The sequence below is a fragment of the Xyrauchen texanus genome, chromosome 25, assembly GCF_025860055.1.
Source record: "Xyrauchen texanus isolate HMW12.3.18 chromosome 25, RBS_HiC_50CHRs, whole genome shotgun sequence".
Lineage (NCBI taxonomy): Eukaryota > Metazoa > Chordata > Actinopteri > Cypriniformes > Catostomidae > Xyrauchen > Xyrauchen texanus.
The window spans coordinates 249,588-272,087 of record NC_068300.1 but is presented as its reverse complement, the minus strand read 5'-3'; the positions used below and the strand labels follow the sequence as shown (position 1 = coordinate 272,087).

At 43.3% G+C, this 22,500-nt stretch overlaps 1 protein-coding gene across 3 annotated transcripts in view; it reads right to left on the bottom strand.

Moving 5' to 3' along the window:
• Positions 1-21,984, bottom strand: part of dlg4b (discs, large homolog 4b (Drosophila)) — a 61,698-nt gene extending 39,714 nt beyond the window's left edge. For all 3 annotated transcript variants that reach the window (XM_052091399.1, XM_052091400.1, XM_052091401.1), the window contains exons 1-2: positions 21,862-21,984; positions 8,811-8,972 (exon numbers count right to left, since the gene is read on the bottom strand). In XM_052091399.1, coding sequence (XP_051947359.1) covers positions 8,811-8,972; positions 21,862-21,891 — 192 coding nt within the window. In that variant the 5' untranslated portion in view covers positions 21,892-21,984. The remainder of the gene's footprint in view (positions 1-8,810; positions 8,973-21,861) is intronic.
• Between the last annotated feature and the right edge of the window lie 516 nt (positions 21,985-22,500).

Sequence of the window (22,500 nt, the reverse complement as noted above, 5' to 3'; positions counted from 1 at the left end):
GAACTGTCTCACCTCCTTTTTGGTCTTGGGTTTCAGGTAGGCTGCAATTGCTGCAGTTTTATCAATTTGGGGACGCACCTGTCCATGACCCAAGTGGAAGCCCAGATACTGTACCTCCACCCATCCAATTGCGCACTTCTTTGGGTTCACCATAAGTCCCGGTCGTCTCAGCGGTTGTACTGTATATGATGATGTCATCTAGATAGGCAGCGGCGTACACAAAGTGTGGTCTGAGGACTCCATCCAAGAGCCGCTGAAACGTAGCCAGGGCCTCGAACAAACCGAACGGAAGGGTCACAAAAAGTGTCCCGTGTTTTACGGGACATTGGTGTTTAGGGGATCTGCCAATATCCCTTCGTTAAGTCCAGTGTCGGGCAAAATCGAGCTGTGCACAACCGATCGAGCAACTCATCAATAAGAGGCATTGGGTGTCAAATTTAGACGCCTCTTTGACTTTTCTATAACCCACACAGAACCGTACTGACAAGTCACTCCTAGGAACTTAAGGAACAACTGGGCTAGACCAATCACTGTGGGATTCTTCTATTACATATCAAGCATTGCGTCTAATTCTTCACAAACCATTTTTTTTATTGTGCTTGGGAAGTCGGTAGAGACGACTGCGTATCACCACCCCGGGTGTAGTCACGATGTGGTGCTCTATGAGGTTTGTGCGCCCAGGCAGAGGCGAGAACACGTCTGCAGTTTCTTTTTGATTGGCAACCTTGGCAACCTCTGTGACTTGAGACGGTGACAGGCAGCCTCCACAAGTGACCGTGGTGACATGATCGTCTTCCGGAGCTCCTCCCTCTCCGGAACTACCGTAGTTAACTTTACAGGAACCACCTCCCTCCATAATTTCAGGAGGTTGAGATGGTATATTTGAAGTGCGTCACCTCTATCTGTCCACCTTACCTCATAATCGAGAACTCCTACATGCCTTGCCACTTGGCGAGTAATTTAGAACTTGATGTTGGGAGTAATACAACCACTTTGTCTTCCAATGCAAATTCCTGTTGCTGAGTACCACTGTCATACAGTCGGCTTTGATGTTCTTGAGCTTGGAGCGAATTCTCCTGTGTTACTTGACAAAAAGTGTGGAGATCTGCTCTAAGATCAGGAAAGTACTGAATTTAATTTTTGCTGTTTGAAGGTCCCTTCTCCCAAGCTTCCCACATGACCTTGAGCACACCGCGTGGCTGATGCCCATACAGCAGCTCGAATGGGGAAAACCCTGTGGAGGCTTGTGGGACCTCTCGAACTGCAAATAACAGGGGTTCAAGCCACCTATCCCAATTTATAGTGAACTTACAAATCATATTTTTCAGGGTTTTATTAAACCATTCAACCAGACTGGTTGTGGGTGGTAAACACTGGTGTGAATCGATTTAATACCCAACAATCCGCATAGTTCACGTAATGTACGTGATATAAACGTAGTGCTCTGATCAGTGAGGATTTATTTTGGAATCCCCGCCTGAGAGATAATCCTGAAAAGTACCTCTGCAACACTACGTGCTGAAATGTTGCACAGAGGCACTGCTTCCGGGTATCGAGTTGCGTAATCCACCAGAACTAATACAAAGTGATGCCCACATGTTGTCTATTCTTCTGGCCTGATGAGGTCCATGCCAATCATTTCAAAAGGAAGGTTCGATCAGCAATAGAGGGCGCAATTGGGCTTTTGGGATTGCCGGTGAGTTCACCAACTGACATTCCCGGTATGCCACACACCACCTGCGGACATCGCTGTGAATGCCAATAGAAATGGGCCATTATGCGGTTTAGTTTTTATCCTGCCCCAAGTGTCCCGCCATCAGATTATAATGAGCCGCTTAGAATAACATTTCGGTACTAACAACATGGTTGTATCTCCCTCTGTCTGAATGCCCTGCATCACTTCATACAACCGCTCTTTTATAAAGTCCAAATGAAGAGTGACACTACAGGATAATTGTGAATATCCCCATGCACACACCTCACCTCCTTTTACTTGTGCCCAAAGCCTCGTCTTGGACCAAACTTTGGTGTATAGTAGTCTGACTGCAGCCAGTATCCACCAAGGCTTGATGTGTACTCCCCTTAACCCTCATCATTATTCTGTATGCTCCGGCTCGATCGGGGGCAGCCCATGGAGTGTCGGGGACACAGACCAATGTTCCAAGCTCCATCACGGGACACTATTCCTGAAAATGCCTAGGTTTCCCGCAACTCCAGTAGGCCAGCCCAGACGTTACGTCTGCACTTGCAATTAGCAGGTTCAGCCACCTGAGGGGGAGAATGAATGGAGAAAGAAAGCACCGGTAGTTGTGAAAAACCCTGCAAACAGGGAGCCGGCTTTTCCCACGTTTCCAGGGAATGGGGAAGGATTGAGAAAAGGGGTAGAGCAAGAGTGAGAGGAGAGAGAGGGAGGGCTCGTCTGCCCTCTGGTACGCCAACATATGGTCCTCAGCCAGTTTAATGGCCTCCTCCAGCGATGCAATGGACCCACTCCGCTGTACCTTTCGGCAAATGACGGATAAACTGGTACAGCACCACCAGATTGACAACTTCCTCAGCGTCCTAAGCCAGCAGCCATTTCCGACGGAGTGGCAAACGGGTGACGTGCACTTCAAGCTTTAGCCAGCAAAACTGTAGCTGTTATTGTTCGGGGCTGAGGCCGACCCGCTGCAGGATGGTCTTCTTCAGGTCGCCATACATCAGGAGTTTCGCTGCCGGCAGATGTTGTGCTACTATTTGAGCTTCTCCAGACAACAGTGGAATGAGTCTGGCCACCCACTGGGCACGTGGCCACTTCCAGATCTCGGCTACAAGTCCAGGAATGCCTCCGGATCATCATCTGCCCCAATTTTCATGAGGGTGACCGAATGCATGGTGGCGGCAGCTGTGTCCGGGTTGCGGCCGGGGTATCTGCGACTAAAATATGACTGCTTAAAGTGGCAGTGTAACATTTTTGCTAATCAAACATAAACTGCACGTCCAGGTTTGGTTACATCTATCCTTTTAATTATATGTGTAGTTACTGGAATGTTTTTAAAACATTGTACTGTGATATAACCTAACTGCAGCCAAATGCAATGTTGAGAAATGTTGTACAAATGGTTTGTGCTTGCTGGGGTGGCATATGTCCAAAATAATATGGTAATAATACACTAAAACAAATCAACGTAAAATAACAGTAAATGCCAAAAGTGTATTTTTAGGCGACTTTAACACTTTAATTATAAAAACATGAAATGAATGATAAAGATGTTGTAAGTGACTTTTTCGTTTATATGTATGTACAAATATCGCACTATTCCCTGAAAGATAAGTGTAATAATAAGAGTCATGAGATATCTCAGCGGTCTCTGAGACAGCTCATGACTCTGTAAACAACAAACAAACATGTCCGCAGACAATTTCCACCTGTCAATCATTTGACATGTTCTCATAGTGTTGCAGCTGCAGTGAATTATTGAGGCTTAATGACATTTTTATGCCGTGTAGTTCATATCAGTTGCCAGTAGAGGCGCTATTTCACTGCTGTTGTGTTTAACAACCGTTTCTGCTCCTGTCGGCCTCAGTAAAGCTCATTTGGTATCTTCGGAGGGCGGAGTTTTGGGAAAATGGGGTGTGGCTAACTCAACTTTAAATTATACTGTATTTTCTCAGAACAAAATGTCAAATGTTTTTGCACTTACATAAATTATATTTTCTATTTAAGTTTCCTATCACATTATATCTATTTGTTTGTTTATTACAAGAGACATGAATACTATATTCATACTAATAAACACTAAATCATGTAAACTGATAAATGGTCGTTTATTAGTATCCCATATGTGTGTACACATACATATTATACATGTTATTTCTTACTCAAGGTGGTGCTGATGTTTCACTGATTTACATTTGATATTTCTTTTATAAAGAAACAACATGGAAGTAAACTATAGCAAGTGTAACACATGTATGATATGAGTTACATTACACATGTAGATTATGTGTTATGTGTAGCTCAATATGTGTTTGACAGCCAGTTACATCATGAAATTTCCAGCATCCATTTGTGATATATATATACACTCACCTAAAGGATTATTAGGAACACCTGTTCAATTTGTCATTAATGCAATTATCTAATCAACCAATCACATGGCAGTTGCTTCAATGCATTTAGGGGTGTGGTCCTGGTCAAGACAATCTCCTGAACTCCAAACTGAATGTCAGAATGGGAAAGAAAGGTGATTTAAGCAATTTTGAGCGTGGCATGGTTGTTGGTGCCAGACGGGCCGGTCTGAGTATTTCACAATCTGCTCAGTTACTGGGATTTTCACGCACAACCATTTCTAGGGTTTACAAAGAATGGTGTGAAAAGGGAAAAACATCCAGTATGCGGCAGTCCTGTGGGCGAAAATGCCTTGTTGATGCTAGAGGTCAGAGGAGAATGGGCCGACTGATTCAAGCTGATAGAAGAGCAACTTTTCCTGAAATAACCACTCGTTACAACCGAGGTATGCAGCAAAGCATTTGTGAAGCCACAACACGCACAACCTTGAGGCGGATGGGCTACAACAGCAGAAGACCCCACCGGGTACCACTCATCTCCACTACAAATAGGAAAAAGAGGCTACAGTTTGCAAGAGCTCACCAAAATTGGACAGTTGAAGACTGGAAAAATGTTGCCTGGTCTGATGAGTCTCGATTTCTGTTGAGACATTCAGATGGTAGAGTCAGAATTTGGCGTAAACACAATTAGAACATGGATCCATCATGCCTTGTTACCACTGTGCAGGCTGGTGGTGGTGGTGTAATAGTGTGGGGGATGTTTTCTTGGCACACTTTAGGCCCCTTAGTGCCAATTGGGCATCGTTTAAATGCCACGGCCTACCTGAGCATTGTTTCTGACCATGTCCATCCCTTTATGGCCACCATGTACCCATCCTCTGATGGCTACTTCCAGCAGGATAATGCACCATGTCACAAAGCTCAAATCATTTCAAATTGGTTTCTTGAACATGACAATGAGCCTAAAATGGCCCCCATAGTCACCAGATCTCAACCCAATAGAGCATCTTTGGGATGTGGTGGAATGGGAGCTTCGTGCCCTGGATGTGCATCCCACAAATCTCCATCAACTGCAAGATGCTATCCTATCAATATGGGCCAACATTTCTAAAGAATGCTTTCAGCACCTTGTTGAATCAATGCCACGTAGAATTAAGGCAGTTCTGAAGGTGAAAGGGGGTCAAACACAGTATTAGTATGGTGTTCCTAATAATCCTTTAGGTGAGTGTATATATATATGTATATGTGTGTGCCCGGTCTCTAAAGACCCGAATATGTAAGATTAACAGGCGTTTAAGGGTTAAAGGAGCATGACAGATTTTTCAGTAACACATATAAATAGTTAAGTAACAGGGAAAATGTAAATGTATTTTAGGGGAATTTAACACTTTATTGAGAAATGGGGAAGGAATGTTAAATGAACGTATGGATTACCTCTATGAGAGTGACATCATCACTGCTTCATGTGTTCAGTTGAGTTCTGTACACACCTCACAGATCTCATGCTAAAGCTGCTGTAAGTGATTTTAGCCATTCTAGAATTTAAACAAGTAGAGCCTTGAATTAGACACGCCCCCTTTTTCCAAAACTCCGCCCTCCAAAGATATCAAATGAGCTTTATTGAGGCCGACAGGAGCAGAAACGGTTGTTAAACACAACAGCAGTGAAATAGCGCCTCTACTGGCGACTGTTATGAACTACACGGCATAAAAATGTCATTAAGCCTCAATAATTCACTGCAGCTGCAACAATATGAGAACATGTCAAATGATTGACAGGTGGAAAGCGTCAGAGACCGCGGACACATTTATGTTTGTTGTTTACAGAGTTTAGAGCGTCACAGACACAACACACTCATTTCACTCATAGATTTCAGGGAGTAGAAACATTTAATGTTCATTCCTTTCCATGATAAAATCACTTACAACATCTTTAATATGGATGCCACTACATGAATGTTGCAGAACAGAAGTGAAAACAGAAACTCTCTCTCTTCATTAAGATGGACACAAGTCAAATCTCTGAGGGTGCGTTCACACCGACAGCTGTGGGGAATGATGCTCATCTTTGTGCTTTAGAATACAGTAACTGTCTCTCTCCTTCAATCCCATTCCCTCTCTCTGGAAACTATGTTGCTATGGAAACCGACATCCCTGCCGTCAGCATTTGCTGGTGTGAGTGCATGAGAGAGAGACAGGTGCTGTGTGATTGTGATGTGTCTATCTGCGTCACAGTATATACTCATACTAGTAATCATGTGCAGTAGACAAATCCCATTAGTCATTAGTTACTGTAATCTGATTACTTTACTCAAGAGTAGTGTAATGCATTACAGTTTAACTTCAACTAAGATTACTGACTGTCAATTCATTTAATTTTAAGTACATTTCCAATATTATATTTATGTAGAATACACAAATTATGGCTCTGTAATGAGTTCACATATGATTATTTAGAGTCCGTGATTATCTTTCAATCGAGTCCCCACACAAGATAATCAGATGTATAGATCATTAGATAATCCACATGAAGCACAATATTACATATGACCACCAGGAGATGGCGCCATATACATGACACAGACTCAATGATGACTCAAATGACACAGAATGAAACTCATCCTCTGTGCAGATGCAATTTGTACAACTTTGTGATGAAATAATTAAAACCTCCATTTCACTCCTTGAGAACATCCTGTAAAGCTTGTCTGAGCGATAGTTGACATCAATCTGTTTCACTCATTCTAACAAAGGATGTGATTGGTCCCTCTGTTGTACAGTGGGCGGAGCTATCTCTAATGGTCTCTCACTGAATATAACAGCAACAAGCTTTAGAAGATTACTGCAGTTACCAGCTTACCAGAGTAGAGGTGGCATAATAAGGGATACACAGGAGCAGGGGCAGTTACACAAGAGCAGGGGCAGTTTCACAGAAGCAGGGGCAGATACACAGGAGCAGGGGCAGTTACACAAGAGCAGGGGCAGTTACACAAAAGCAGGGGCAGTTACACAGAAGCAGGGGCAGTTACACAAAAGCAGGGGCAGTTACACTGAAGCAGGGGAAATAACACAGAAGCAGGGGCAGTTACACAGAAGCAGGGGCAGTTACACAAGAGCAGGGGCAGTTTCACAGAAGCAGGGGCAGTTACAAGGAGCAGGGGCAGTTACACAGAAGCAGGGGCAGTAACACAGGAGCAGGGGCAGTTACACAGATGCAGGGGCAGTTACACAGGAGCAAGGGCAGTTACACAGGAGCAGTTACACAAGAGCAGGGGCAGTTACACAGGAGCAGTTACACAAGAGCAGGGGCAGTTACACAGGAGCAGTTACACAAGAGCAGGGACAGTTACACTAGAGCAGGGGCAGTTACACAAGAGCAGGGGCAGTTACACAGGAGCAGGGGCAGATACACAGGAGCAGGGGCAGTTACACAGGAGCAGTTACACAAGAGATGGGGCAGTTACACAAGAGCAGGGGCAGTTACACAGGAGCAGTTACACAGGAGCAGGGGCAGTTACACAAGAGCAGGGGCAGATACACAGGAGCAGTTACACAGGAGCAGGGGCAGTTACACAGGAGCAGGGGCAGATACACAGGAGCAGTTACACAGGAGCAGGGGCAGTTACACAGATGCAGGGGCAGTTACACAGGAGCAAGGGCAGTTACACAGGAGCAGTTACACAAGAGCAGGGGCAGTTACACAGGAGAAGTTACACAAGAGCAGGGGCAGTTACACAGGAGCAGTTACACATGAGCAGGGACAGTTACACTAGAGCAGGGGCAGTTACACAAGAGCAGGGGCAGTTACACAGGAGCAGTTACACAAGAGCAGGGGCAGTTACACAGGAGCAGGGGCAGATACACAGGAGCAGGGGCAGTTACACAGGAGCAGTTACACAAGAGATGGGGCAGTTACACAAGAGCAGGGGCAGTTACACAGGAGCAGTTACACAGGAGCAGTTACACAGGAGCAGGGGCAGTTACACAGGAGCAGGGGCAGTTACACAAGAGCAGGGACAGTTACACAGGAGATGGGGCAGTTACACAAGAGCAGGGGCAGTTACACAGGAGCAGTTACACAGGAGCAGTTACACAGGAGCAGGGGCAGTTACACAGGAGCAGGGGCAGTTACACAGGAGCAGGGGCAGTTACACAAGAGCAGGGGCAGTTACACAAGAGCAGGGGCAGATACACAGGAGCAGTAACACAGGAGCAGGGGCAGATACACAGGGGCAGATACACAGGAGCAGGGGCAGTTACACAGGGGCAGTAACCAGAACAAGACTCAGACTATCTGGGCACTATTTGTGCTGTATTTGGGGCAGAATAGATTTATTATCTAACAGTGTTACAACAGTTACTGATTGGCTGTACACACAATCATATTAGCCAAAACACTTGGCTGTGACTTCTGTGCAGTTGTGCGGGCACTGATGATCACTGATGAACGTGAAGTTAGCCGCACTATAAACTATTATATAATATATAAATGTCATATATAACTATATATAATATATAAATGTAATTTGTCTGAGCAGTATTTATCTGCCACAAAAGTACTGATGAGCTTCTCAATTAACCGGATACATTTATTGATTAAGCAGATGCTTTTATCCAATGTGACTCACATTATCCAAACCGCTAACCAAAATAATGCAGTTAATATAACCGTTATGATTCAATGCACAATCACTCATTAATCACCTTCAGCCAATCACAGCACAGCTCAACCTCAGATCATCACAATGCATGCGTTCTTACCTTGGCAGGTGATATGTGCATCTGGGGCGTGTAACCATGGATACTGTCGATGGGGGCGTGTCCAGCGTCACTGAGGTGCAGCATGTCTGTGGGTTTCCCAGTGGTCAGGTGAGCAGGACTGTGTTGTACGGGTGGAGTTTCCTCATCATGATAACGATACTTCTGCAAACATGACAGTGTTTACATTTAGACAGGAGACATTCAGTCTTAAAGACGTGCTGCAGATACACAGTGACCTCAAAGTCTGAAAGTTGACCTGTGAGTCTTGAGACACCAATGAAAACACACATTTACAGAGGAGCTGAAATACAAACGTTAAAGTGTCATTACCGCGCCACCGAACAGAATTGTGTTCAAAGCAATTCCCGAATGCGCCTCGACACTACTCGAATATGGTAAATTGATTTTGCTTTGCTCATGTACTGCTTTTGGGAAAGGTCATGAGGCATCAGTGTATTACTCCCTGATCTGGGGGGCGGGGCTTCAACTTCCATCAAGAGATTATGAGAGAAAGATTTAAACTTGTTATTGGAGGAGGAAGTGTCGGATAGGACTCTAAGAAACATCAAGTCTGTATCTAGAGACTCAAGGGTGCATCTGATGCAATTCAAGATTTTACATGGATTCTATTGGACCCCATCTAGATTGTATAGGCTTGGTCTTAAAGACACGCCCACCTGCTGGCGATGCCAATCAGAAGATGGCGACACAACTCTTTTTTGGGGATGTGTTAAGAGTCAAGATCTTTGGTTGAAGGTTCAGAGTTTTGTGTGAGATGTTTTGGGCACTCTCTGTATTTTGAGAGATGGGGCAGTCATGAATTTGTGGAACAAACACTTCATCAGCAATTAACAAGGACAATTGCATCTATGTGAACTTCTGCAGTTAATCAAGGATGGACTTCAAAGACATTAATCATTAATCTTACAGTTCAAACACAATCGATGTTTAAATATTGACCCTTAATGCTTACTTAGTTTAATAATGTTAAACCATGACTTGAACTATACATGAGTAATATTTACATTATATTCATGATGTTAGCCAGAGGGGAACTGGCCCCCACAGTGAGTCTGGTTTAGGGTTAGGGTGGGGTTAGTCAGAGGGGAACTGGCCCCCACAGTGAGTCTGGTTTAGGGTTAGGGTGGGGTTAGTCAGAGGGGAACTGCCCCCACAGTGAGTCTGGTTTAGGGTTAGGGTGGGGTTAGTCAGAGGGGAACTGGCCCCCACAGTGAGTCTGGTTTAGGGTTAGGGTGGGGTTAGTCAGAGGGAACTGGCCCCCACAGTGAGTCTGGTTTAGGGTTAGGGTGGGGTTAGTCAGAGGGAACTGACCCCCACAGTGAGTCTGGTTTAGGGTTAGGGTGGGGTTAGTCAGAGGGGAACTGACCCCCACAGTGAGTCTGGTTTAGGGTTAGGGTGGGGTTAGTCAGAGGGGAACTGGCCCCCACAGTGTGTCTGGTTTAGGGTTATGGTGGGGTTAGTCAGAGGGGAACTGGCCCCCACAGTGAGACTGGTTTAGGGTTAGTGTGGTGTTGGTCAGAGGGGAACTGGCCCCCACAGTGAGTCTGGTTTAGGGTTAGGGTGGGGTTAGTCAGAGGGGAACTGACCCCCACAGTGAGTCTGGTTTAGGGTTAGGATGGGGTTAGTCAGAGGGGAACTGACCCCCACAGTGAGTCTGGTTTAGGGTTAGGGTGGGGTTAGTCAGAGGGGAACTGGCCCCCACAGTGAGTCTGGTTTAGGGTTAGGGTGGGGTTAGTCAGAGGGAACTGGCCCCCACAGTGAGTCTGGTTTAGGGTTAGGGTGGGGTTAGTCAGAGGGGAACTGGCCCCCACAGTGAGTCTGGTTTAGGGTTAGGGTGGGGTTAGTCAGAGGGGAACTGCCCCCACAGTGAGTCTGGTTTAGGGTTAGGGTGGGGTTAGTCAGAGGGGAACTGGCCCCCACAGTGAGTCTGGTTTAGGGTTATGGTGGGGTTAGTCAGAGGGGAACTGGCCCCCACAGCGAGTCTGATTTAGGGTTAGGGTGGGGTTAGTCAGAGGGGAACTGGCTCCCACAGCGAGTCTGGTTTAGGGTTAAGGTTAGGGTGGGGTTAGTCAGAGGGGAACTGGCCCCCACAGTGAGTCTGGTTTAGGGTTAGGGTGGGGTTAGTCAGAGGGGAACTGGCCCCCACAGTGAGTCTGGTTTAGGGTTAGGGTGGGGTTAATCAGAGGGGAACTGGCCCCCACAGTGAGTCTGGTTTAGGGTTAGGGTGGTGTTGGTCAGAGGGGAACTGGCCCCCACAGTGAGTCTGGTTTAGGGTTAGGGTGTGGTTAGTCAGAGGGGAACTGGCTGCCACAGTGAGTCTGGTTTAGGGTTAGGGTGGGGTTAGTCAGAGGGGAACTGGCCCCCACAGTGAGTCTGGTTTAGGGTTAGGGTGGGGTTAATCAGAGGGGAACTGGCCCCCACAGTGAGTCTGGTTTAGGGTTAGGGTGGGGTTAATCAGAGGGGAACTGGTCCCCACAGTGAGTCTGGTTTAGGATTAGGGTGGGGTTGGTCTGAGGGGAACTGGCCCCCACAGTGAGACTGGTTTAGGGTTAGGGTGGGGTTAGTCAGAGGGGAACTGGCCCCAACAGTGTGTCTGGTTTAGGGTTAGGGTGTGGTTAGTCAGAGGGGAACTCGCCCCCACAGTGAGTCTGGTTTCTCCCAAGGTTATTTTTCTCCATTAATCCACATCTGATGGAGTTTTGTGTTCCTTCAGTCGTTTCAGCTGCTCACTGGGGTTATTAATACAATTATTATTTAATTACTTATTTTTAAACACGATAAAAAATCGTATTTTATCTTACACAATGATGATTCATGGACATTATAGACATTACAGTTTTATCGTCTGTTAATGCTGATCTTCTGTAAAGCTGCTTTGAAACAGTGTGTGTTATGAAAAGTGCTATACAAATAAAATTGACTTGACTTGATACATGTTAAAACATGCTAACAACACTTAGCAGCAAGCTAAAACATGTTAGCAACACCTAACAACATGCTAAAACATGTTAGCAGCATGCTACAACAATCTAGAAACACCTAGCAACATGTTAAAACATGCTAAAACATGCTAGCAAAACCTAACAACATGCTAAAACATGTTAGCAACATACTACAACAATCTAGAAACACCTAGCAACATGTTAAAACATGCTAAAACATGCTAGCAAAACCTAACAACATGCTAAACAATGCTAACAACACCTAGCAACATGATTAAACATTTTAACAACATGCTAATCCAAGGTATCAACACCTAGCAACATTAAAAAAAATGATAGCAACACTGAACATTATGCTATGTTATCAACATATTAAAACATGCTTGCTACACCTAACAACATGATAAAACATGCTAGCAACACCTTGCTTAAATATGTTAGCAACACCTAGCAACATGCTACACCATGTTAGCAACATGATTAAAATGCCCATGCTAAAACATGATAACAATGCCTAGCAACATGCTAGAATCACATGGCTTCATGCTAAAACATGCTAGCATCACCTAGCTACATGCTAGCAATACCTAGTTACGATCTATCAGTAAAACTCCAAGCTTTAAACTTTTTTTAAACTTTCAGGCAAGTCATGAAATGTATTCTTTTATTATACTAAAAATTTATAAAGTTTATATTAATAAGTGTTTAAATTAGCTTTAATATATATATAACTTTAAACAAAACAACAGAAGTAGAAGGTGTGCCATCATTTAAATACATAAGCAAACATGTGTTAGCTACAGTTCTGGGACATCTTTATACATAGACGTGAGCTAAATCAGGCAAAACCTTCCTTTCGGGACATTTTGTCTCATACTTGTTTGGAAAAACGATCCATACATAAATTAAATAAAAGAAAAATAGATTTGTTTTATAATTTTGAAAATGCAAAAGGTTTTCTGGTAGGGTTAGAGTTAGGGTTAATCTACAGTTATTATAATTGTCATTATATAAAAACAATAGACGTCTATGGAATTTCCCCATTTAGATAGCTGAGTAAACGTGTGTGACAGTGAGAGACAGTGTTTTCCCACGCTCTCTGTCGCTTTCATTCAGTGCACGATGCTCCTCTGGTCGTCATGGAAACTATCGGCTCCAATAGCATGGTTGCTTAGCAACTGACATCACCAGCAACACAAAAATGAAGATGAAAGAGAACAAATGAAGATCTTCAAATTTATGAATGTGTGTAACAGAGAAGTACACACACACACACACACACACACACACACACACACACACACACACACACACACAACACACGCACACACACACACACACACACACACACACAAAAACACACACTACCCATGATCCTTCAGTGTTAGACACTCTGCTAATGCTAATGTATGTCTATTCATATAAGAACTTGAAATTAAAGATTCTCATAATACAAACACACAAGCTCATGTCTGTCAGGGTAATATCAGAGCAGAATGAGGAAAAACACGAGAAGAGAAAGTCAAAATATGAATATTAAGTTATTTCTCATCTACAGTTGAAGTCAGAAGTTTACATACACATTAGCCAAATACATTTTTCACAATTCCTGACATTTAATGGTATAAAACATTCCCTGTGTTAGGTCAGTTCGGATCACAACTTTATTTTAAGAATGTGAAATGACAGAAGTGGAGAGAATTATTTATTTCAGCATTTATTTCTTTCATCACATTCCCAGTGGGTCAGAAGTTTACATACACTTTGTTAGTATTTGGCAGCATTGCCTTTAAATGGTTTAACTTGGGTCAAATGTTTTGGGAATCCTTCCACAATAAGTTGCTGGAAGTTTGTCCCATTCCTCCAGACAGAACTGGTGTAACTGGGTCAGGTTTGCCAGCCTCCTTGATCACACACACTTTATCAGATTGAGGTCAGGGCTTTGTGATGCCGCTCCAATAGCTGGACTTTGTTGTCCTTAAACCATTTTGCCACAACTTTGGAGGTGTGCTTGGGGTCATTGTCCATTTGGAAGAACCATTTGTGACCGAGCTTTTGTGACCGAGCTGTCTGATGTCTTGAGATGTTGCTTCAATATATCCACATAATGTTCCTTCCTCATGATGTCATCTATTTAGTGAAGTGCACCAGTCCCTCCTGCAGCAAACACCCCCACAACATGATGCTGCACCCCCATGCTTCACAGTCGGGATGGTGTTCTTCACCCTTTTTCCTCCAAACATACTGATGGTCATTACGGCCATTTTGTTTCATCAGACCAGAGGACATTTCTCCAAAAGTCAGATCTTTGTCCCCATGTGCACTTGCAAACTGTAGTCTGGCTTTATTATGGTGGTTTTGGAGCAGCGGCTTCTTCCTTGCTGAGCAGCCTTTCAGGTGATGTCCATATAGGACTCGTTTTGCTGTGGATCTAGATACTCGTCCACCTGTTTCCTCAGCATCTTCACAAGGTCCTTTGCTGTTGTTCTGCGATTGATTTGCACTTTTCACACAAACTACGTTCATCTCTAGGAGACAGAATGCGTCTCCTTCCTGAGCGGTATGATGGCTGTGTGGTCACATGGTGTTTATACTTGCGTACTATTGTTTGTACAGATGAACGTGGCACCTTCAGATGTTTGGAAATTACTCTCAAGGATGAACCAGACTTGTGGAGGTCCACAATTATTTTTCTGAGGTGTTGGATGATTTCTTTTGATTTTGCCATGATGTCAAGCAAAGAGCTAATTGGCTAACTGTCTAAATGCTTGACAGCATGTTCTGGAGTTTTCCGAGCTGCTTAAAGGCACAGTTAACTTAGTGTATGTAAGCTTCTGACCCACTGGAATTGTGATTATAGTCAATTAAAAGTGAAACAATCGGTCTGTAAACAATTGTTAAAAAATTACTCATGTCATGCACAAAGTAGATGTCCTAAACGACTCGCTAAAACTATAGTTTGCTAATATAAAATCTGTGAAGTTGTTAAAAAATTTTTTAATGACTTCATCCTAAGTGTATCTGACTTCTGACTTCACCTCTATTTCGCTACACAAATGCAACTTCATGTCGGATGAACTAGGCAAAGTGGCGAAACGACAAGCTATGCTACTTGATTTGATGGACTAAGTAAAACAATTGAAGAACCTTGTTGAAAAGAAGGATAAGAAAATTGAATGCCTAGAGTGAAGAATTGATGATTTGGATCAATACACAAGAATGAGAGATTGAATTATAAGCGGACTGGATACTACACACCGAACTTATGCCAGGACTACAGCAGCAGGTAAAGACAGGGAGGAAGCCCTGACCGAGGAATTACAAATGCTGGAAAAACATGTAATACAGTTCTTTGAAAGTAAGAACATGTGCATTCAGATTAACTATGTTGCGACTTGCCATATCCTTCCTCGAAATGATCGCAATATATAAATGATTACTATAATAGTCCACACAGACTTCAAAATGTATGAGATTGAAAGAAATTGACCTGGAAAACCACTTTTAAAATAACATCAACAACAAATGTGAGTACTATACAGATGAACAATTCAACAGGAATGTGAAAATGGAAGGGGTTTTATCAATAATACACTTCAACAGTAGTAGCATCTATAGAAACTGATGATACTTTAGGATTAGCATTTATCAATATTCTCAACTCTCTTGGAGTCAGACAAAATGTGACAGGACCAACTCATCGCCATTATCATACACTAGATTTAATTCTGTCATTTGGAGTTGATGTTGATAATATAGAAATTCTGCAGCAGAGCGATGACATCTCGGATCATTGCCTCATCTCTTGTATGCTGCGATCAGCTAATGTTACTCAATCTACACCACGCTATCATTCAGGTAGAACTATTCTTTCCACCACTAAAGATAGCTTCACGAATACTCTTCCAGATCTATCTCATACACTCAATAAACCCCAAAGCCCAGAAGAACTTGATGAAATAACAGAAAATATAAACACAGTCTTCTCTAGCACTCTTGATATTGTCACCCCACTTCCATTAAAGAAAATTAAATAAATAAGCCCTGCACCATGGTACAATGATCACACTCATGCTCTCAAGAGAGCAGCTCGGAAAATGGAGCGCATGTGGAAAAATACAAAATTAGAAGTATTTTGTGGTGTATGGAAGGATAGTGACTGTAGATACAGACAGGCACAAAAAGCTGTCAGGTCAGCATATTTTAGTAAACTCATAGAAAATAACCACAACAATCCTAGATGTTTATTCAGTACTGTGGATAAACTGGTTAGGAATAAAGCCTCAACAGAACCAGATATTACGTAACAGCTCAAGAGTAATGACTTCATGAATTTCTTTACAGATAAAATTGAAATAATCAGAAATAAAATTGGAATTATACAATCATCTGTCATAGCACCTCAGAAAATGTCTAATAATTTTCCTCATGTGCAACTCCAATCCTTCTCTGACATCGGTCATGAAGAACAAAACTTATCGAAACATCAAAAGCCACAACATGTTTGTTAGATCCTATACCAACTAAGCTCTTAAAAGAGGTATCTCCTGTAATCTCAGAACCTCTTCTTAATATCATTAACTCCTCGCTATGCTTAGGACATGTCCCAAGAAACTTTAAAATGGCAGTTATCAAACCGCTTATTAAGAAGCCACAACTTGATCCTGGAGATCTGACTAATTATAGACTGATTTCAAATCTCCCGTTTATGTCAAAAATACTAGAAAAGGTAGTATCCTCCCAAATATGTTCTTTTCTACAGAGAAATAGTATATATGAAGAATTTCAGTCAGGATTTAGGCCTCATCACAGTACAGAGACTGCACTTATCAGAGTTACAAATGACTCTTATCATCTGATCGCAGCTGCATTTCTCTTCTAGTGCTTTTAGATCTTAGTGCTGCATTCGACACGATAGATCACGACATTCTCTTGAATAGACTGGAGAATTATGTTGCATCTGTGGAGTTGCATTAGCATGGTTTAGGTCATATTTAGCAGACCACTACCACTTTGTCTATGTAAATGAGGAATTGTCAAACCAAACAAAAGTAAAATATGGAGTGCCACAGGGGTCAGTTTTAGGGCTTCTGCTTTTCTCCATGTATATGCTTCCCCTGGGAGATATTATCAGGAATCGTGGAATAAGTTTCCACTGCTATGCTGACGATACACAACTTTATATTTCTTCAAAACCTGATGAGATTTCACAATTCTCCAAATTAGCAGAGTGTATCAATGAAATAAAAGATTGGATGGCCAGAAATTTCCTTCTACTCAATTCTGACAAAACAGAGGTAATAATTATTGGACCAAAAACCTCTAAAAATAAGCCGCTAAAATATAATTTGAATCTAGATGGATGTTCTGTTACATCATCTTCAACAGTGAAGAACTTAGGTGTTATATTTGATACCAATCTGTCCTTTGAAAATTAAATTACAAATGTTTGTAGCACAGCATTCCACCTCAGAAATATTGCTAAATTACGGCACATGCTCTCTGTTGCTGATGCCGAAAAACTAATTCATGCGTTCATGACCTCAAGACTAGATTATTGTAATGCATTACTGGGAGGATGTCCAGCAAGGTCAATAAATAAACTTCAATTGGTTCAAAATGCAGCAGTCAGAGTGCTGAACCAAGAAATATGATCATATTAGCCCCATTTTATCATCGTTACATTGTTACCTGTTAAATTTCATATTAATTATTCATTTTAAATCTGTAACTACATACAAAGCTTTGAATGTCTCCGCAGTACTTAAGTGATCTTCTGTCACGCTATATTCCATCACGTTCATTACTATCACACAATTCTGGCCTGTTAATTGTTCCTAGAATATCAAAATCCACAAAAGGAATTAAATCCTTTTCATATTTGGCTCCTAAACTATGGAATAGTCTCCCAAACACTGTTCGAGATGCAGACACACTCTCTCAGTTTAAGTCTAGACTAAAGACTCCTCTATTTATCCAGACATACATCTAATTTATCCTCCAACCCACAATTAGGCTGCTTTAGTTTAGTCTGCCGGAACGAGAAACCAGAAACATTGATCATGATTTATAACTCAGTGTGGCAGGGCGGAGGGCGGGGCCGGGTCATGATCCTACACACCCAATCCCGTATTAGGCTAATTAAGCCTCCGAATGATCTCTCTCTACCGCACGATCCTCTGCAGTCAACCTTTATCCCTCGGAGGCTTAATTAGCCTAATACGGGACCGGGTGTGTAGGATCACGACCCGGTCCTGCCCTCCGCCCTGCCACACTCAGCAATAAATTGAATGGCATCTATGCTTATATTATTCTATTTTATTTCCATGTCTCAACATCTGGATTCATATCAGAGCCGGCCAGATCCAGTTCCATTCCTGCTTGGTGCTGAATGATGATGACTAAATGCAGCCGGTGCCAAACATCACTTCAGTCTATTATGATGGACTTCAGAGGATGAACTGATGCCAACTCCAACCATAAGACATGGGATACTTCATATGCCATTGCCTGAACCTTGGATTTAGGATGGACCACACCGAACCTCACCGAAATTACCTGCTGGTTGAACTGCTTTTACATCCCTGATCTCTGCCTGCATCACCTCGGTCTATTGATGGACTACAGTGTAGGGTAGTTGATGTATTCCATTATAAGAGTGTAGTCACTACACTCTTATAATGGAATACATCGGCTATCAATTGCCAACAAAACACTTCATCAGCCAATTAACAAGGACAATTGCATCTATGTGAACTTCTGCAGTTAATCCAGGATGGACTTCAAAGACATTATTCATTAATCTTACAGTTTATACTAAATCTTTGTTTAAACATTGACCCTTAAAACTTACTTAGTTTAATCATTTAAACCATGTCTTTAACTATACGTAAGTAATATTTACATTATATTCATGATGTTAGCCAGAGGGGAACTGGCCCCCACAGTGAGTCTGGTTTAGGGTTAGGGTGGAGTTAGTCAGAGGGGAACTGGCCCCCACATGTGAGTCTGGTTTAGGGTTAGGATGGGGTTAGTCAGAGGGGAACTGGCCCCCACAGTGAGTCTGGTTTAGGGTTAGGGTGGGGTTAGTCAGAGGGGAACTGGCCCCCACAGTGAGTCTGGTTTAGGGTTAGGGTGGGGTTAGTCAGAGGGAACTGGCCCCCACAGTGAGTCTGGTTTAGGGTTAGGTTGGGGTTAGTCAGAGGGGAACTGGCCCCCACAGTGAGTCTGGTTTAGGGTTAGGGTGGGGTTAGTCAGAGGGGAACTGACCCCCACAGTGAGTCTGGTTTAGGGTTAGGGTGGGGTTAGTCAGAGGGGAACTGGCCCTTACAGTGAGTCTGGTTTAGGGTTAGGGTGGGGTTAGTCAGAGGGGAACTGACCCCCACAGTGAGTCTGGTTTAGGGTTAGGGTGGGGTTAGTCAGAGGGGAACTGACCCCCACAGTGAGTCTGGTTTAGGGTTAGGGTGGGGTTAGTCAGAGGGGAACTGGCCCTCACAGTTAGTCTGGTTTAGGGTTAGGGTGGGGTTAGTCAGAGGGGAACTGGCCCTCACAGTGAGACTGGTTTAGGGTTAGGGTGTGGTTAGTCAGAGGGGAACTGGCCCCCACAGTGAGTCTGGTTTAGGGTTAGGGTGGGGTTAGTCAGAGGGGAACTGGCCCCCACAGTGAGTCTGGTTTAGGGTTAGGGTGGGGTTGGTCAGAGGGGAACTGACCCCCACAGTGAGTCTGGTTTAGGATTAGGGTGGGGTTAGTCAGAGGGGAACTGGCCCACACAGTGAGTCTGGTTTAGGGTTAGGGTGGGGTTAGTTAGAGGGGAACTGGCCCCCACAGTGAGTCTGGTTTAGGGTTAGGGTGGGGTTAGTTAGAGGGGAACTGGCCCCCACAGTGAGTCTGGTTTAGGGTTAGGGTGGGGTTAGTCAGAGGGGAACTGGCCCCCACAGTGAGTCTGGTTTCTCCCAAGATTATTTTTCTCCATTAATCAACATCTGATGAAGTTTTGTTTTCCTTGCTACAGTCGGCTACAGCTGCTCACTGGGGTTATTAATACAATTATTATTGAATTACTTATTTTTAAATTAACAATCGTCTTTTATCTAATTACATAATGATGATTCATTGACATTATAGATTAGTTTTATCTTCTGTTAATGGCTGATCTTCTGTAAAGCTGCTTTGAAACGATGTATGTTGTGAAAATTGCTATATAAATAAAAATGACTTGACTTGAAGTCGTGAGTGTAGATGGGGGCACAGAGCCAGTGGTTGTTCTGTAACTGAGTATCAATGCCTTGAACTTGATGCGTGTAACCCTTGGCAGCCAGTGCAGTTCGATGAAGAGGGGCATGCCTTGCACTCTCTTGGGATCATTGAAGACCAATCATGTTGCTGCTTTCTGGATCAATTCCAGAGGTTTAACTGTACATACAGAAAGTCCTGCCAGAAGAGCATTGCATTAGTCCAGTCTAGATATAACAAGAGCCTGGATAAGGAGTTGTGTAGCATGCTCAGTGTTTACCATTAAAATAACCAGACATCGCTCATCACCTGCGCAATACCATCCCAACGGTAAAGCATGGTGGTGGTAGCATCATGTCTGGAGTAAACCAGGCACCGCTCATCACCTGCAAAATACCATCCCAATGGTGAAGCATGGTGGTGGTAACATCATGCTGTGGGGATGTTTTTCAGTGTCAGGGACTTTGAACGCAGCAAAATACAGAGATATCCTTAATGAAAACCTGGTTGAGAGCGCTCGTGACCACATTCTGGGCCGAAGGTTCTTCCATCAGGACAATGACCCTAAACATAGACATCACAAGAGTGGTTTAGGGACAACTCTGCGAATGTCCTTGAGTGGCCCAGCTAGAGCCCAGACTTGAACCCAATCGAACATCTCTGGAGAGACCTGAAAATGGCCATCGACGGTCCCCATCCAACCTGAAAGAGCTTGAGAGGATCTGCAGAGAAGAATGCCAGAAAATCCCCAAATCCAGGTGTGCTTGTCACATCATACCCAAAAAGACTGTAATCACTGCCAAAGGTGCTTTAACTAAGTACTGAAGCATTTGATACCATGTACTTATTATGCACATACCTGTTGTTGCATTGTACTTCCATCTTTAAAGTACCTACATTTCATTAAATCTGTAGTTACACTTTTGACCTTAAAGGTGCTGTGTGATTTTTTTCATGGAAAGAGATATATATATATAAAAAGCTGGCACTTCTAGGTAGGAGCAGGCTGGTAGACGCAAGACATAAACAATATGTGTGTTCACATGATTTTAGTGTTTTAAAATTACTTATAGATATAGATAATTTTACACATAAACAATAATTTAAACAACTTTACAGCTCAAATAATACACAGGTTTTAACAGGATAATTAATGTAAGTGTATTTATAAAATTATAAGCTTCACATTTCTACATTTAAACCCTCCAAAAATTGGCCCCATTGACTTCCATTGTAAGAGTCTCACTTGGACAGATTTGTGCTTTTTTTTTAAAAAACCCCAACCTAACCCTGACTTTATGAAACTGAAAGCAAGTAAAATAAATGAAAGGGATTAGTGTGTATGTTTAATCACAAGCAGAATGGTTAAAGTCCTTACGATTCTCATTCCTAATGATTAATTTATTATAAGAATATACAGAATGTGAATGGGAATTCCCCATAAGTTATGTAAACAAACATGTGGGTGTGTGTTTGTGTAATCAGTGCACCAGTAACTAACACATACATACAACAGAATCAACATGCACTACTGAACATGCCAAAACACACATGCAAACACAAGTTTCTGTCCCGACAAAAAGCTTTGCTACAGGTGAAAGAGCACCAGTTATATTCCCTTCTCACTCTCTCTCTCTCTCTCTCTCTCACACACACACACGCACGCACATACAGACAGAAGGTGTATTACATGCAGTGGCTTCTAATGACAGAGACACACTGAAGAAGCGCTATCTATCACACTCACGCACACACTCACACAGCTGTATAAATGAGATGCGAGCTGGATGCACACAGATGCATGAGAAAACGCTGCAGTATTCACACACAAACACACACTGCAGCGGTGCTCTTACCTTTGTGGTCACTATACATAGGCAGTCCATGTCAGGACGGAGGGGCGACGGAACCGCTGTACCCCCCCACCCACCCCTGTCTCACCCTCTGCCTGTCGTCCCTCCTCTAGTGCTCAATCACCCGTCTCACAGCACACACACACACACACAGAGAGAGAGAGAGAGAGAGAGAGAGAGAGAGACGGGCGGAGAGCAGCGCAAGCGGCGAGAGACAGACGGGTGGGGGGGAACCGCACACGCGTGTGAAACATGAAGGAAATGATGCTGGGTGACTGTTGTCATGGCAACGAACAGCTGTTGCTCTGGAAACTGTAGAGCAGTTGCCATGGAGACTGCGAGAGGCTGTTAGCTTGTGGGAGCAGCGGTGCAGTGATGTCACGGGTCAAAGTTCAAACTCTCATTTAACCCTCAGAGAACCCGTACCACAGAACTGCAACGTTTGTCTCAAGCAAGAGCGCAGATTTGGCTTGAACATTGGGGTGGGGGGGTTGTATTTGCTTGTTCTGATTATTGTGGGGGTTATCTTCCCTTCATCCCCCATGGAATCTACCTCCCTCAAGCAAACAAAACGTACCAATTTGTTTTTTTAAAAACAGTAAATACAACAACACATAACAGTAGCGGACAATGTTAACTGTA